The following is a 16,791-nucleotide window of genomic DNA, read 5'->3' on the forward strand; positions in this document are numbered from 1 at the left end:
TACTCAAGAATAATTATCTTGCTCATATTATTGTTTTTATGTATTTTTGATTTATTATATGTTTTTAGATTTTCAACTAGCAATAAATATACGTATAAAAAGTATCATCTCCTTATCATCCTTTAAGCTTTTTTAACGCTCCCAAACTTTAATAATTGATTTTTCTGTCAGACAGTGGGTCCATGCTCCATCTAAGCAGTTGATCAATCAAGGAAAGCTGAGCTTGTTGCCGCCTCTCTCCCTGTATTTGCAGCGAAGCTCAGAAAATGTGGTGAGCTTTTTTATTATTTTCATTTTACTTTCACATTATTTTCTTATTTATCTTCATGACAGGTGAAGCTCTGCCTCCCCTGACTGCACATTCCTGCTATATATATATATATACACACACACACACATATATATATATATATATATATATATATACACACACACGCACACACACACACACACATATATATATATATATATATACACACACACATATATATATATATATATATACACACACACACACATATACAGTATATATATTTAAAAATAACAAGAGTATTGCATTGAGCAGTGATACATTTATAAGATGCTTTCAGAAGAGTTCCTTCCTTTTTCAAGTCTAAAGCAATACTGACCAATTTGAGGGAATTTACAGATTATGAGGCCCATTTATCAAGCTCTGTATGGAGCTTGTGGGCCGTGTTTCTGGGAGTCTTCAGACTCAAACAGCACAAAAGAAAAGGTGCACTCGTAGTCACAGGTGTCAATGAAGGAAAACTTTATAGTAGAATTCTTAAAAACCTCCTTAACAAAGGTAGTGAAACAAACAATGTTCAAGTGGCAATGTGAGTGGTGAGACCTCCACTCCGAGGACTGTCTGCTGAACACTGTTTGTTTCAATTCCTTTGTTATGGAGGTTTTTAAGAATACTACAATAAAGTTTTCCTTCATTGACACCTGTGACTACGAGTGCACCTTTTCTTTTGTGCTGTTTGGATCCTTTGAAACGGAGGTCTGTACAGTTGCTCATGGATGTCGTTCCCTGCACCTAATATTCCCACCCACCTCACAAAGCAATAAACAGCATTGACCGAATAGGAGGTCAGAAGTCGGAGACGAATGATGACGTTAGACGCCATTGGTGAATGAGCCACGGAGGGGAGCGAAGTCGACCTGATCAGTCACCTACCGGTTGTGCATTACCAGACTGGTCAAAAGTGCTTTGAAAGTGTAGTGGAAGGTCGTTATCACACCCTGTGGACAGGCTATTCACAAGTATTAATCATAGAAAATAGCACAGCACTTACTGCCAATATCCAGGTGCGCGCTGTCAGGACCCTGCACAGATCCCAATGCAATATGTGAAAGAGAGCAGCACCACAAGGTGTGTATCAATATCCTTTATTAGTGAGAACTCACACATGTGAGTTCCGTGTGATGTCTCACTAATAAAGGATGTTAATACACACCCTGTGGTGATGCTGTCTTTCACATATTCACAGGTATTGGCAGTTAACACCGTTCAGACCGGTATATTGGAGGTGAGGTGAGTGGAGGAGGGATATCATCTGGCTTGTGATAGCCTTTTTTGAACATTTATTCCTGTGTTTACCTAGTGGAGTGATATCGCCACAAGTGTTTAACGCAATATTGGTCATTGACTTTATTGGTACAATAGGTGCCGACACACACATGGTTGTATAGAGTCTTCAGACTCGCCAGAAACAGCAATTATGAAGCAGCGTTCTAAAGACCGCTGCTCCATAACCCTGTCTGCCTGCTCTGGTGAGGCAGACAGAGAACGCCACAATTCAACCCGATCGAATTATAAAAACACAGAAATACCTGGCATTAAATATCCCTTAATGCAAATGTATAATTTTACTGTTTATCCTCTACCACATAACCAGTTTATAAAAACATATTGTTGTTTAATGAACATGGCCTGAGGTAGGCGCTATTGTCTTTTTCCCAGTAGCCCATGTGTGCACAGATGGTAGGAGGGTAACATTCTGAATGAGCTAGGATTTTTTATTGAGAATGTAAACCCATCTACGTAACTTTCTTTCTCTTTTTTTATCACATTTCTAGTATTATACCCCATATTAATTGCCTGGTATATATATAATATAATACAAAAATTCTGCCCATTATTCTAGAATGTGATTAATCTATTTCTACATTGTCAAAAATCTAATTTGCAACTCAATTTTTTTTTTAATTTTGATTGAATAACTATATTTCAACAAGGTATTGAGAATCTCTGGTGAGTGTATTTAATCTGTGTGTGTATTTGCAAATCACAAGTGAAGTTCATCTGCACTATGTCCTGTATATTTACTTTCTATAGGCACAAGAAACTACACAGATTCAATTATTCAATGGCCTTTCACGTATTTCACAGTACTGGTCTTAGTTGACTTTCGTGTGGTGTACATTATTTAAGATTTGTGTGTGTGTTTGTGTGTGTGTGTTTGTGTGTGTGTGCGTGTGTGTTTGTGTGTGTGTTTGTGTGTGTGTGCGTGTGTTTTGTGTATGTGTGTTTGACTCAAGAACACATTTTTTTTCAAAAAGGTGTACATTTTAAATAACCTGTTTTAGATGCAGTAGATTAAGCTTAATGCCCCTTTAAGCGCTAGCCATGCTACTGGTATGCACTTACATAAGTTAAGAAAGGGGTTGGCTAGATTTATATTTGCTTCTGATCACAGTGGTCAATGTAAGAATAAGAACTCACAGCATAATATGAAGAAGAGACTCTAACTAGTGTGTAACACTATCTAACATGCTACTTGAGATTTCTGAATATGCAAATTACCTGCATTGCCACCACTTTGCCCTTACTGCTGGGGCTTAGTGACCACTCATAGCTGACAATCTGGTGATCATCGCTGCTCTCATTTCCATTCAAAGTGATGTGATTTTGGGGTAGCGTTATTACTTGGTTTGGCCCAGCATTGGCAACAGGTGGATAATCCACAGGTTTGTTGACTGTAACATAAGCAGAAGTAGAATTTGCTGCACCATCTGAGTCAGTCACAGTTAACCTGCAAGAAACAAGCACCTTTAAAATAACGTATCTAATAAATGGATAACAACAGTATAATTGATTTGTTTAACCCTTACGGGAATATTTTAAACACATGGGTGTTAGTGTTAAATTTAATTCCCCATAGAGGCCTAGATAAAAAATTGAAAGCAAAAATATTAGCATTCGTGTGCGTTAACATCACCAAAGTTCTATTTTAAGTTATTTTTTATTGCTAGTGCAATAGTTTAGAATGTTGATAGGACGAGTGCGCCACATCCCTCTTCTATGGGGATCAAGCGCTAAGCTGAGGATGCACTAAGCCGAGCAAGTTGTTCTACTTCTGTGTTATACTAATAATACTAATAATGGTTTACTTCATGTCTTAAAAGTCACTACATTTCACAGTGGTATTTTGGATATTTTGATCTCAACACTTAACTTGTAATACAAGCACAATGAATGTGCTAATATCGCTCTGTGCCCCATTTCTTTTATCTATAGGCCTTGGCACAATAAAATGTTTTGTGGTAAAAATGTAACATCCACTTGTAGTACCAGATGATGCTTTATTCTTTGCGCCAGGTCTTGCAAAAGAATGCACCCTGCGCTATTGATTGCTCCCTACTTGTAATCTACCCTGGAATGTTTATTTATACATAATGAAACACTTTGCAATGCTCTTTCATTACTTATTTTGCCTGCCTGATAGAAAGGTCAGAATTAATATGTGCATGGGTGTATATTATTTTTAAACAGAAGCAATTTTGCAATATACTTCCATTAAGAAAAATGCTGCTACTAAAAGTTATAACTGTTTTTCAGCGGCATACACACATATGCTGCAAGGGCCTGTGCACCAGAATTCAAAGTATGCAGTGAACAAGTGCGCATGGGCACGAAACGCGTCTGCGTGGAGACCGGCCCTTACACCTGACCGTTGTTACTGCTGGCTCTGTTACCTGTTTGCCACTGTTAGTGGCATCCGCTTTTTAAACTTCAATAAATTTTCGTTACTTTTTTATCTTACCCTGCCTGGAGTTTGCCTGAATCTCTTTGACTTACCCTTCAGAGGAATATCTGTGCTATCGGCGATAGTGCGCTTATCTTCACTCCTTGTGATTTCCAGAATTCAAACACGTACCTTCCCAGAGAGTCAGTAGTGGCTTGTATCACACATATTCTTGTATACTTTTATTCACAGATGTAATACACACCACCGGCAGCTATCTGTGCAGGCATGGTGTTTGAATTAATGGTGCACAGGGCCTCACAGCATATGTGTATATGATGCAGAAAAACTGTAATGACTTTTGCTTAAAGCTATATTGCTAATGGAAGTTTATTACAAAAATACTTCTGTTTAAAACTAAATTGCATTCATGGGCGGGATTGGGCATGCAGCATGCAGGGCCTACTGGAGCTATTGCAGTGCCTTCGAAGTTGGTGGCGGGAGGCCTCTGTTGGAGGTCACATGGGAGAGCCAGCCATCATGCTGGAGTGACTAGTGCCCCTATGGCGACACCACTGACTGGGGCTCTGTAAGTTCCCACCAGTATAAGCAATGTGAGGCAAAGTACAGAAGTAGGACTGCCACAGTGCCACTAAATGAATAATACATATACACAGTCATTATTCACTGCTTATGCCCTCCTTAGCAGGGGTGCAACTACACCTCACTGGGCCCCAGGGCAACAGCAGAGATAGGGCTGCCTATTTCAACAATGCTCTTTCTGGCTGCTTGAAATCAGTAGAAGCTGAGCCAGAGCAGCCACATAGAAGAAACAGAAGCTGCTTCTCTGTGATTAGGAGTTCTCCGTCCAGCTTGGTTTGTCTGCACCATAAGATATTATCTTGTACGGCCTTACTGGAGAAATATGGTGAAAGGGTTTTCTGTACGGCCACTCTGTGACTGCCATCATATCTGTAAAGGCAAATCCATACACTTTCCTTACACTGCGGGCCCTGTTTTTGTGCGGGTGCACACAGAGGGGCCAGGCATAATGCAGGTGGAGCCCAGGCTCTACCAACCTGTAGAAAAACCAATACTGATTACAGGACCAGATGAGTTCCCTATAGGTGGGGGCCCAGTCTTGTTTGAGACCTCTGAGACCCCAGTAGTTCCGCCCCTACTTATAAACATATCTGTAAATATATTTTTAAAAAGTCCATAAAATAGTATTTAAAACCTTTACCATCACTGTTTAACAAATATGTAACTACTCCATACATCAATAAAAATGTATATATACACACATATGCATTAGCGTGCTTGTGTCATCTTAATATGTTATGCTAGACTATGGTTAGTGAGAGGCTTCAAGACCAGATGCAAATATGCATTGACTCTTGTGAAGGCATAAATTAATAATGTAACGTTTATTAACAAGCTTACATGGAAATAATGTCATAGCACCAACATAGGGATGGAACAGATTACCGTTATAGTTTTCCATGTATTGTATTATAAATCATTAAAATGTAGTAGCCTCCTTCAGTAAACATTAGAATGCTGCCTTATCTCTCACCTGAATGTGTAATTCCCTGTCACAAGATCTGACAAGTGCAGAACTGGAGAATTGCCAGACGCCTTCTGTTCTCTTAAGGGACCTTTAATCTCTTCCCAGTGATAAGTGACAATTTTATCATCATCTGTACTTTCTGCGTTTAAAGGAAAATCAGTCTTAGAATTCAGCTACTGTAGTGAGATTTAAAGGGACAGTATACTATAAAATTGTTGTTCCCTTAATGTGTTTCTAATTACTTTTTTTACCAGCTGTAATAGTATAAAATGTATGAGAATTGCCTCATAAGGCTTATTTGTGTATATGAATTAGCTGATTTTGTGTTTTGAAGCCACAACCTAATAAAATGGGTTGAGCTTGCAGATCTCATTACTTTATCACATTGTGTACAAATCCATGCTTCTTTATCTTATATCTCTCCGTACACCAATCACCAATACTTGGAGAGAACAATGGAAAATTAACATTTTATTACCTTCTCTCTTCTATACCCCACTGGGAGTGTAATTTATTCTACTGGCTGTGTTAGCACAGCTTGGCTTTAAGGCCAAAAACTTTGTGGATAGGTGGGGATACCACAGGCTAAATCAACTATTTTAAATGCCATATAAGGGTAATGGAAATACTTGTAAACAATTTATTGCACTCCAGCAGGTAAAATGGATCATTGGGAACAAATTAAAGTGGAGACAGTTTTTGAGTAAACTGTCCCTTTAAGTAGCAGAACTATAAGAGAAAACATTATTTTACCTATATCAAACACATCTTTAAATTACTTCTGTAGATACATTTATACTATTTTCTACTTATATAGCATAATTTTCACTAAATATTTATTAACGTTGCCTGTATTTTATGTAATTAAGTTCTTTATATTGTGTTTTTTATACAGCCCCAGAGAAGGTGAATTTGGTCATGCAGGATTTTTAACCTATACCTGCAACATTCTACACAGTGATTGATTGACTGATCTGCCACAGCAAATGAAAAAAATATGCAAGGGTTTTTAGTAGGTAGGTCCCTAGATTGCAAAACAAAATGCAAATGTTGGTAACAAAATATAAAAAAATACTTTAATGTTCAGTTTATTAAACCTCAAATTAAAGTAGAATGAATCAATAAATCAAGTAAACCAAAGACAATAGCATCTACTTATCAAGCCGTCAACTTACTTGCATTTGACGGCACCAATACGCTCGCCTAAGATCGCCTAACATTGTGGCCGCGGACCTGAATACGTTCTCCAAAGTTACCAAAAAAGCTGTCAAAAAGCCGCGCACTAATAGGATTGAGCTCGCATTCTATTGGCTGATTGGAACAGCCAATAGCATGCATGCTCAATCCTATTGGATGATTGGATCAGCCAATAGGATTGAACTTAAATCCTATTGGCTGATTGCATCAGCCAATAGGATTTTTTCTACCTTAATTCTGATTGGCTGATAGAATTCTATCAGCCAATCGGAATTGAAGGGACGCCATCTTGGATGACGTCACTTAAAGGTACCTTCATTCAACAAGAAGACGTCGTCAGAAGAGGATGCTCCACGTCGGATGTCTTGAAGATGGACCCGCTCCGCGCCGGATGGATGAAGATAGAAGATGCCGTCTGGATGAAGACTTCTGGATGAAGTGTTAGGTGTAATTCTAACTTAGGTTAGGTTTTATTTTACAGGTAAATTTGTCTTTATTTTAACTAGGTAGCTATTAAATAGTTAATAACTATTTAATAACTATTGTACCTAGTTAAAATAAATACAAACTTGCTTGTAAAATAAAAATAAACCCTATGATAGCTACAATGTAACTATTAGTTATATTGTAGCTTGCTTAGGGTTTATTTTACAGGTAAGTATTTAGTTTTAATTTATTTAATGCTAGGAATATTTCTTTAGATTTATTTAAATTATATTTAAGTTAGTGGGTGTTAGGGTTAGGGTTAGACTTAGGTTTAGGGGTTAATAAATTTAATATAGTGGCGGCGGTGTAGGGGGTGGCAGATTAGGGGTTAATTAGTATAATGTAGGTGGCGGTGGTGTAGGGGGGCAGATTAGGGGTTAATACATATAATGTAGGTGGCGGCGGTGTGGGGGGGTCAGATTAGGGGTTAATAAGTATAATGTAGGTGGCGGCAGTGTAGGGGGCGACAGATTAGGGGTGTTTAGACTCGGGGTACATGTTAGGGTGTTAGGTGTAAACGTTACCATAGGAATTAATGGGATATCGGGCAGCAGCGAACATGAGCTTTGCCGCTTTCAGACTCCCATTGATTCCTATGGCATCCGCCGCCTCCAGGGCAGTGGATTAAAAACCAGGTACGCTGGGCCGGAACAGTGCCGAGCGTACCTGTTAGAAATTTGATAACTAGCAAAAGTAGTCAGATTGTGCCGAATTTGCATTCGGAACATCTGTAATGACGTAAGCATCGATCTGTGTCGGACTGAGTCCGGCGGATCGTATGTTACGTCACAAAATTCTACTTTACTGTAGGCTTTGATAACTAAGGGAAATCAGGCTCGCCACAAATACGCTGCGGAATTCCAGCGTATTTGCGGTTGACGGCTTGATAAGTAGATGCCAATCATCAAAATCTTACTAAACCACATAAAGAGCAAATATGGAAATCAGTTGTCAGTAAATGCTGTGGTATACGTACGACTTCCATCAATGAAGGTAAATGATGTGGGCAGTGACACCTCTTGTTCCTTCGGGGACACAACTGCCACAGGAAGCTGATTGATTCTGGCTGCCATAATAAAAAATATGTGATTTTAGAAAGTTCTTTCAAAATCAAACGATCTACACATTTTCATTCAGTTATATGTTTCTTGTAATGCCTATTGGAAAATATATTTGTCACATTGTTTACTATTCTTCCAGAAAATATCTAATAAAGGAGTACAGAAGCAAAACAAATTGTTCTTTTAAATCTACCAATTTTCTCTGCATTTTGTAGACAATCCGATGTTTTTTATTTTTGACTAATGTTTTAGAAGTATTGTATACAAACAGATTTGATATATTCTAGCCAAATTAGTAACTAATTTTCAATTTTTTTTTAAAAGGACAAGTAGCACAGTTGATTAATGTTTAATATTTCTGGATACAAAAATACATTCCAATAATCAGTTATAGCAATAAAAGAATACTAATAAATTCATATTCATCAAAATATTTATACATAATTATTTGATATAAACAGAGGATATCACAGTGATTGTGAGAGACTCCTTGGAAATTTCTCTAAGCTCTTAGTATTTTACTTATAATAAAGGGATGGGTAAAAACATACTTTTCCTCAATTGCATCCATCTTGTCATGGATGCGATTAAGGAAAAATATGTTAATACCCATCCCTCATTTAGACAATTTTGCCCGAGCTGATATCGCTTCATAGATGATCTTTTCTTTGTGTGGCGGTGCCTCCCTGACAAACTATTGGAATTTAAAAAAGACTTAGAGACAGAGGTCCCTTTCCTAAAGTTTAGTTGTAAAAGTGATTACCAACAAGTGAAGTTCTTTGATACTATTGTGCCTAAACAGAATGACTCATTATTGATTTATTTGTGAAACCCACTGATCGTAATACACTGATGGGCAGGAGACGCGTTGGATGAGTGCTGCATGAATTGATGGTGATGTAAAATACTTTTTACGGCAACTTTGAATAAATGTTGAACTTTTAATACATTTTACTTCAATAAGCTTGGACTGTCTCTGTCATTTCTTTATGGCGTGTGTAATACACTCTTACACAGAAAGAGCTTTCATTCCCCTAGAGTATTCAATAGTTTACCGAAATCCCAAACTATGCGTGTCAATATAGGATTGTTTCTGACCCTGAGAAAAGGCAGTTAAGGTCTCATTAAATGTAGGAGAAATTTATAAAAAAGAGGCTATGACAGACGGGATCTCCTCGACATTGAGGATTCCCTACAGGTGATCATTAATAAAAAGAAGGGGCCTGACATAACTAGAATTAACTATGTAGGTTCCTATAATACAATGAGTAAAAAGACTTTTAATATCATTAAAAGAAATTGGTACCTTTTGGAGGAATATTTCCCTCCTAGACTACACCCATTTACATGCAGATGTGTAAATGCCCAGGGATTGAAGCATAGGCATATTTGTCTGCCTCTCATTTGCACACCAGCAGTATACTCACCTGGAGCGGAGCACACCTTTCACTATTAATTAAACAGCTTTAAAAGATTTAAACCCATAGTAAAATAAAGTAATTTTTTAAACAAATAAACCAGAGGATTTTATTTGTACACCAAAGGGTCTCTATAAATTGGCTCAGCACTGTTCTTAGCTTGCTGTACTGCTGCCCCAAATACACATAGAGCTACATATTTCACTGGTGATATTGCAAAGCTCTATGCAGTCTAAATTCTAGCAGAGCCTACACCCAGTGGTTGGGGATCTAGCAATTTACGTAACGATCGTCTGGGGTTGCTGTTTTCCTTGTTCAGAGAGGAATTGCCTGGTATTTCGGCGCTGGACTGACCGTAATAGGCAGGATCAGACTGATATACTACAGGAAAGTTCTACTCTGTGAAAAGCATTACTGGGCTAAAAGAAGCTACACCCAGGTGGTAAATCGCCACAGAACAGGCTAACAATGTTATTGAGCTAGTTGTTCGTTCCTGTGAGTGCATTTCCCTCTGTGTCTATTTAGTCTCCCTATGGGAAAAAGGGGCAACCAGACGTGGACTCCTTGCTCAGTGTGCTTAGAGAAACACAGCTACACCTCACTGACGAGGCCCAATGAAGGCCAAAATGATCGTCTGGGGTTGCTGTTTTCCTTGTTCAGAGAGGAATTGTCTGGTATTTTGGCGCTGGACTGACCGTAATAGGCGGGATCAGACTGATATACTACAGGAAAATTCTACTCTGTGAAAAGCATTACTGGGCTAAAAGAAGTTGCACCCAGGTGGTAAATCGCCACAAAACAGGCTAACAATGTTATTGAGCTAGTTGTTCATTTCTGTGACTGCACTTCTCTCTGTGTGAATTTAAATTAAGAGCAGAGTGCTCCAATTATTATTTGTTACTTTGACATGGTTTAAACTCATCACCAGTTTGTGATGTAAAAGGTTAGCAACCCATTTCACTTTAAATAAGATAGTCACAGCCAAGCCACTTCAGGCAAGTCTGTGACCTAGTTCAGTAGGTACAAGGGTTAACAAAACTGCAATTAACTCCCCTTTAATGCCACCCACATTAAACCTTCTCTGTGTCAGGGTTTTTCCCTGTTGTGTTTGCCATGTGCTGCTGGCAGCCATTTTACTCACCTCTCTTCCTGACTTGGTGCATTGTGGGGGATGCTGCTCATTTCCTGCACTTCCTTTTATAGCCAGACTGTTGTGCATCATCCATGTGAGACAGGATGCAGTCTCAGAATTGTGATGTCATCATTTATTGTTTAAAGGGCCTCTGTTCAGTATGCTTTGCCTTTGCGTTGTCTGAGACCTGTTTGTGAGAGTTCCTGTGTATTACCTGGCTGCCTGACGTCCTTCCTGGTTCCTGATCCCTGGCTTGTTCCTGACTCTGCTGTTCTCCTTGTTCCTGATTCCGGCTCGTCTGACTATTCGCTTTGGCTCCTGACTCGGCTCGTCTGACTACCAGCTCTGGTTTTGACTCCTGGCTTGTTATTTGACTTGTGGACATTTTATAATTTTTTGCTATTATTAAAGGTGTGATTATTTTTGCACTTCTCATCTCAGTCTGATTCCTGGTACCCTGACATTACGCAAAGGCCATGAATCCTGATGCTGCTAATTATCCACCTTTGAAAAAAACTGAAGTTACTGAAGTAGTTGAGTATCCCAATGTCCAATGTTGTGTTTTTTTACAAATGATTATGTTTTTACTCTGCTCACCTGTTGCACACAACCAAAGTCAAATCAGAAAATGCGAATAAGCCAATTAACCTGAGTAGTTAATATGACGGTTTTCCTTGAGGTATTGCAATTGGTTCTAACTACTGTGCATGTTTCTGATTGGACAGAAAGTGTGTATAACAGCTGAGCAGTTAACCCCTTACTATCCCTGAAGAAGTGCTGTTGCAGCATGAAACATGTTGGAGTGCGTGATGTTGGGCTACTAGGCTGACTCTACTTACTGCTGTGATATAGGCTGATTCTCTGTGAAAACTCACAGCACTTTTAATGCATATCTAATAAAGCATATATTTTACTTTCTACTACTCTCGGTTCATTTCATGCTGGATCCTTTCGACCGTTGTGGAAGTTTTCTACTTGTAATTATCCACCTTTACCTGCCATCATTTCCAGGATGGATGTACAGGATCACCGCTTGGATCAATTTGCACTAGCCCTGCAAACCCTGCTGACTCGCACTACACATTTGGACCAAAGTGTCCCGCATGTTATGGTTGCTCCTGTTTCCGCTGCTGCACCTTTGCCTACCAGGAACATGTCTGGTTCTGCACCTCTACCTCAGCGATATGGAGGCGATCCTATTCAGTGCAGAGGGTTTTTGAACCAGGTGGGCATTTACTTTGAGATGTTACCTCAGGCGTTTCCCTCTGACAGAGTTAAGGTGGGATTTCTCATCTCGTTACTCTCTGACACAGCTCTTGCCTGGGCTAATCCCTTGTGGGAGACTAATAAACCTGTGATTTCAAATTACCCTGAATTTGTGGCCTCCTTTCGAAGGGTATTTGATGTTCCGGCTCGCTCCTCCTCTGCTGCTAAACGACTCATGTCCATTCAGCAAGGTACAAGATCTGTTGCTCAGTATGCTATTGAGTTCCGTACGCTTGCCGCAGAAGTAGGTTGGAACAATGAAGCCCTTGTTGCCGCCTTCTTTCATGGGCTCTCTGATGCGATTAAAGACGAAGTTGCTGCCAGAGATTTACCAGAGGATCTCGAGGCATAGGTGTCTTTTTTGATCCTAATTGACATCAGACTCGGAGAGAGGCCCTCTTTCAAGGAGTGCTTGCGGAAGCCTCCTGTTCCCTTAACTCCTACATGTTCGTTCCTACCCATGCCTCCCTCTCCTCCCATGCCTCCTGGTCCCGAGTCACCAGGTACTGCTGAGCTGATGCAGTTGGGATTCACCCGCCTCTCCGCGACAGAGAGGGCCTTTAGGAGAAGGGAGGGGCTCTGCCTCTATTGTGGGTTACAGGGCCACCTTTTGAAGTCTTGTCCTACACGGCTGGGAAACGCTCACACCTAAGGTCCTGTCGGGGGCAGACCTTGGGTGGTTTATCCTTGTCCCCGGAACCGCTTTAGGAGAAACCTTTGGTCACAGTTATCCTTTCCTGGGTGAACTCCTCCATAGTCACTCAGGCTCTTGTTGACTCCGGTGCTGCTGGCTATTTCATTGACAGTGCTTTTGTATCAAAGCACTCCATTCCTGTTTTGCCTCGGTCCGTTCCGCTTGCTATTGAGGCCATTGATGGCATGCCCCTTCAGCCCGCACTCGTTACTCACGAAACTGCTCCGTTGTCCATGGCTGTTGGGGCTCTCCATTTTGAAACCCTCCAGTTCCAAGTGATAAACTCTCCGCATTTTCCAGTTGTTCTGGGTTATCCCTGGCTCCAAGAGCACAGTCCCAGTCTCGACTGGCGCAGTTCCGAAATTTTGTTGTGGTCCCCGCAATGTATTTACACTTGTCTTCGAAACCAGTTAAAGTCTTGTGCACTTCTTCGGTATCTCAATTGCCAGAGGAGTACCGAGAGTTCCGAGACGTGTTTGACAAGGTGCGTGCCGGTACATTGCCTCCTCACCGGTCTTACGATTGTGCCATAGACCTGCAACCCAGAGCCATTCATCCTCGGGGCCGGGTGTACCCTCTGTCTGTTGCAGAGAATTGTGCTATGGAGGAGTATGTTGCTTATGTTCTGTCATGGGGGATCATCCACAAATCCTGCTCTCCTGCAGGGGCTGGCTTCTTCTTTATGAAGAAAAAGGGTGGCGAGTTAAGACCATGTATCGATTATAAGGGTCTTAATCGTCTTACCATTAAGAATGCTTACCCTATTCCGCTCATTACGGAACTCTTTGACCGCCTCAAGGGAGCCACGGTCTTTACTAAACTTGATTTGAGAGGAGCGTACAATCTCATTAGGATTAAGGAGGGTCACGAATGGAAAACAGCATTTAACACCAGGAGCGGGCATTATGAGTATCTTGTAATGCCCTTTGTCCTATGTAATGCTCCTGCTGTTTTTCAGGAATTTATTAATGATGTCCTACGAGAAATGTTGCAACAGTGTGTTGTGGTGTACTTAGATGACATCCTCATACACTCACCCACACTTGAGGCTCATCGTTCTGATGTTACACGGGTTCTTCAGAGACTACGTGAGAATGGCCTGTTTTGTAAACTTGAGAAATGTGAGTTCCATCAGACTCAAGTAACCTTCCTAGGTTATGTTATCTCCGTTGCAGGGTTCTCCATGGATCCTGACAAGTTGGTCTTCGGTCTATTCAACGTTTTTTGGGGTTCGTCAATTACTATAGAAAGTTTATTAAAAACTTTTCTTCCTTGGTCAAACCTATCACAGACATGACCCGTAAAGAGAATGATCCACTCCATTGGTCACCTACTGCCATTGAGGCCTTTGATAGTCTTAAGACTGCCTTTGTTGCTGCTCCAGTTCTGGCTCATCCTAACCCTGTCCTGCCTTTCGTTCTTGAGGTTGATGCGTCTGAGACTGGAGTAGGTGCCCTCTTGTCTCAACGTCCTACGTCTGACGGTTCCTTGCATCCATGTGGTTTCTTCTCTAAGAAATTGTCTCTAGCAGAGTGCAATTATGAAATTGGTGACAGGGAATTACTGGCCATAATTTTGTCACTCAAGGAATGGAGGCATCTTCTAGAGGGTACTAGCGTGCCAGTGCTCATTCTTACTGACCACAAGAATTTAACTTATCTTTCTGAAGCAAAACGTTTGTCGCCCGACAGGCCAGATGGGCGCTATTTTTGTCTTGATTTAATTATATGGTCTCCTACCTGCCTGGTAGTAAGAATGTTAGGGTTGATGCCCTCTCTCGACAATTTTCGCCTCTGTCCAAGGAGGAGTCTGTGCCTACTCCTGTTATACCTCCTGACCATATTTTGGCCACCATACGTACTAATTTGATTTCTCCCTTGGGGGAGGAGATCCTGGCTGCACTAACCAATGCACCGCCTGAGAAACCTAGTGGTAAGTGTTTTGTTCCTGAGAATCTTCGAACTAAACTTTTGCACAATTACCATCCTAAAGCCGCAGGTTACCCAGGCAAGAACCAAATGATTTGGTCTGTCACTCGACAATTCTGGTGACCAGGTCTTCATTCTGATGTTGCTGCGTATGTTGCCTCCTGCTCAGTTTGTGCACAGAATAAGACTCCTCAACGTCTTCCTGTGGGTCTTCTTCAACCTATTGCTAATGGTGAGCGTCCTTGGACACATCTTTCCATCGACTTCATTGTTGAGCTCCCTGTTTCCAATGGCAATACTGTTATCCTTATGGTGGTTGACCGTTTTTCTAAAATGTCACATTGCATTCCCTTGATGAAGCTGCCTACCGCTCAGGAGCTTGCTTCAATTTTTGCCTGGGAGGTCTTCCGTTTACATGGGTTACCCAAGGAGATAGTGTCGGTCCGGGGTAGCCAGTTTGTCTCCAGATTTTGGCGTTCCTTTTGTGCTCAAATGGGGATCCAACTTTCCTTCTCCTCAGCATATCACCCTCAATCCAATGGGGCTGCGGAACGGTCTAATCAAGCTCTGGAACAGTTCCTCCATTGCTATGTCTCAGATCACCACAATAATTGGTCTGAACTGTTACCTTGGGCAGAGTTTGCTCGTAATAGTGCTATTAATGCTTCCTCCAAGTTATCCCCGTTCATGGTGAATTCTGGGTTTCAACCATCCTTGTTGCCCGATTCATTCATGTCTCAGGGTATTCCGGCTTTGGAGGAGCATCTCTGACAACTCCGTTCCACGTGGGTGCAGATTCAGGATTGCCTTCATCGCTCTATGCAGGCTGATCGTTGGCGTCTGCCGCACCTTCCTACCAGGTTGGTGAGAGAGTTTGGCTGTCCTCCCGCAACTTGAACCTTTGTGTGCCTTCCAATAAATTGGCTCCCCTTTATGTTGGTCCTTTTTGAATACTCTGACAGGTTAATCCTGTGGCCTATGCTCTTGACCTTCCTCCTGCTATGCGCATCTCCAATGTTTTTCATGTCTCCCTCTTGAAACCATTGGTTTGTAATCGGTTTACCACTGTGTTGCCTCCTCCCTGTCCTATCTTTGTTGACAACCATGAGGAGTATGAGGTCAGCAGCATTATTGACTCTCGTATGTCCAGGGGCCGTGTACAGTATTTGGTTCACTGAAGAGGCTACGGTCCGGAGGAGCGTTCTTGGGTTCCCTCCTCTGATGTTCATGCTCCCGCCCTCCTCCGTGCCATCCATGCCCGTTTCCCCAATAATCCTTTTGTCCTCCTGCAGGGGAGGGGTCGTTGAGGGGAGGGTACTGTCAGGGTTTTCCCTGTTGTGTTTGCCATGTGCTGCTGGCAGCCATTTTACTCACCTCTCTTCCTGACTTGGTGCATTGTGGGGGATGCTGCTCGCTTGCTGCACTTCCTTTTATGGCCAGACTGTTGTGCATCATCCATGTGAGACAGGATGCAGTCTCAGAATTGTGATGTCATCATTTATTATTTAAAGGGCCTCTGTTCAGTATGCTTTGCCTTTGCGTTGTCTGAGACCTGTTTGTGAGAGTTCCTGTGTATTACCTGGCTGCCTGACGTCCTTCCTGGTTCCTGATCCCTGGCTTGTTCCTGACTCTGCTGTTCTCCTTGTTCCTGATTCCGGCTCGTCTGACTATTTGCTTTGGCTCCTGACTCGGCTCATCTAACTACCAGCTCTGGTTTTGACTCCTGGCTTGTTATTTGACTTGTGGACATTTTATAATATTTTGCTATTAATAAAGGTGTGATTATTTTTGCACTTCTCGTCTCAGTCTGATTCTTGGCACCCTGACACTCTGCTGCCACCATTTAGGATTATAATATTGGAAATGCTAAGGAAGAACCAGACTAACAGATTAAAAACCCCAATCACAATTTGGCAAAAATCAATCTAAAGACACAATACTGTAATTAATAGTCTCTTCATTAATGTGGTTCTAATATTAGACACCAGCATTGATTTCTCTCCCAAGGGAAATTGGAAGGAATGGCCACACAAGCTATTATAGATTCCCATGTGAATAAATATTA

The 16,791-nt window shown here is 41.2% G+C and overlaps 1 protein-coding gene across 1 annotated transcript in view; it reads right to left on the minus strand.

Moving 5' to 3' along the window:
• The window catches only part of KIAA0319 (KIAA0319 ortholog), a 364,526-nt gene that overhangs the window by 272,917 nt on the left and 74,818 nt on the right, over positions 1-16,791 (minus strand). The window contains exons 6-8 of the mRNA XM_053714803.1: positions 8,204-8,293; positions 5,551-5,683; positions 2,813-3,041 (exon numbers count right to left, since the gene is read on the minus strand). Coding sequence (XP_053570778.1) covers positions 2,813-3,041; positions 5,551-5,683; positions 8,204-8,293 — 452 coding nt within the window. The remainder of the gene's footprint in view (positions 1-2,812; positions 3,042-5,550; positions 5,684-8,203; positions 8,294-16,791) is intronic.

The sequence above is a fragment of the Bombina bombina genome, chromosome 5 (genome assembly GCF_027579735.1).
Source record: "Bombina bombina isolate aBomBom1 chromosome 5, aBomBom1.pri, whole genome shotgun sequence".
In the NCBI taxonomy this organism is placed as follows: Eukaryota; Metazoa; Chordata; class Amphibia; order Anura; family Bombinatoridae; genus Bombina; species Bombina bombina.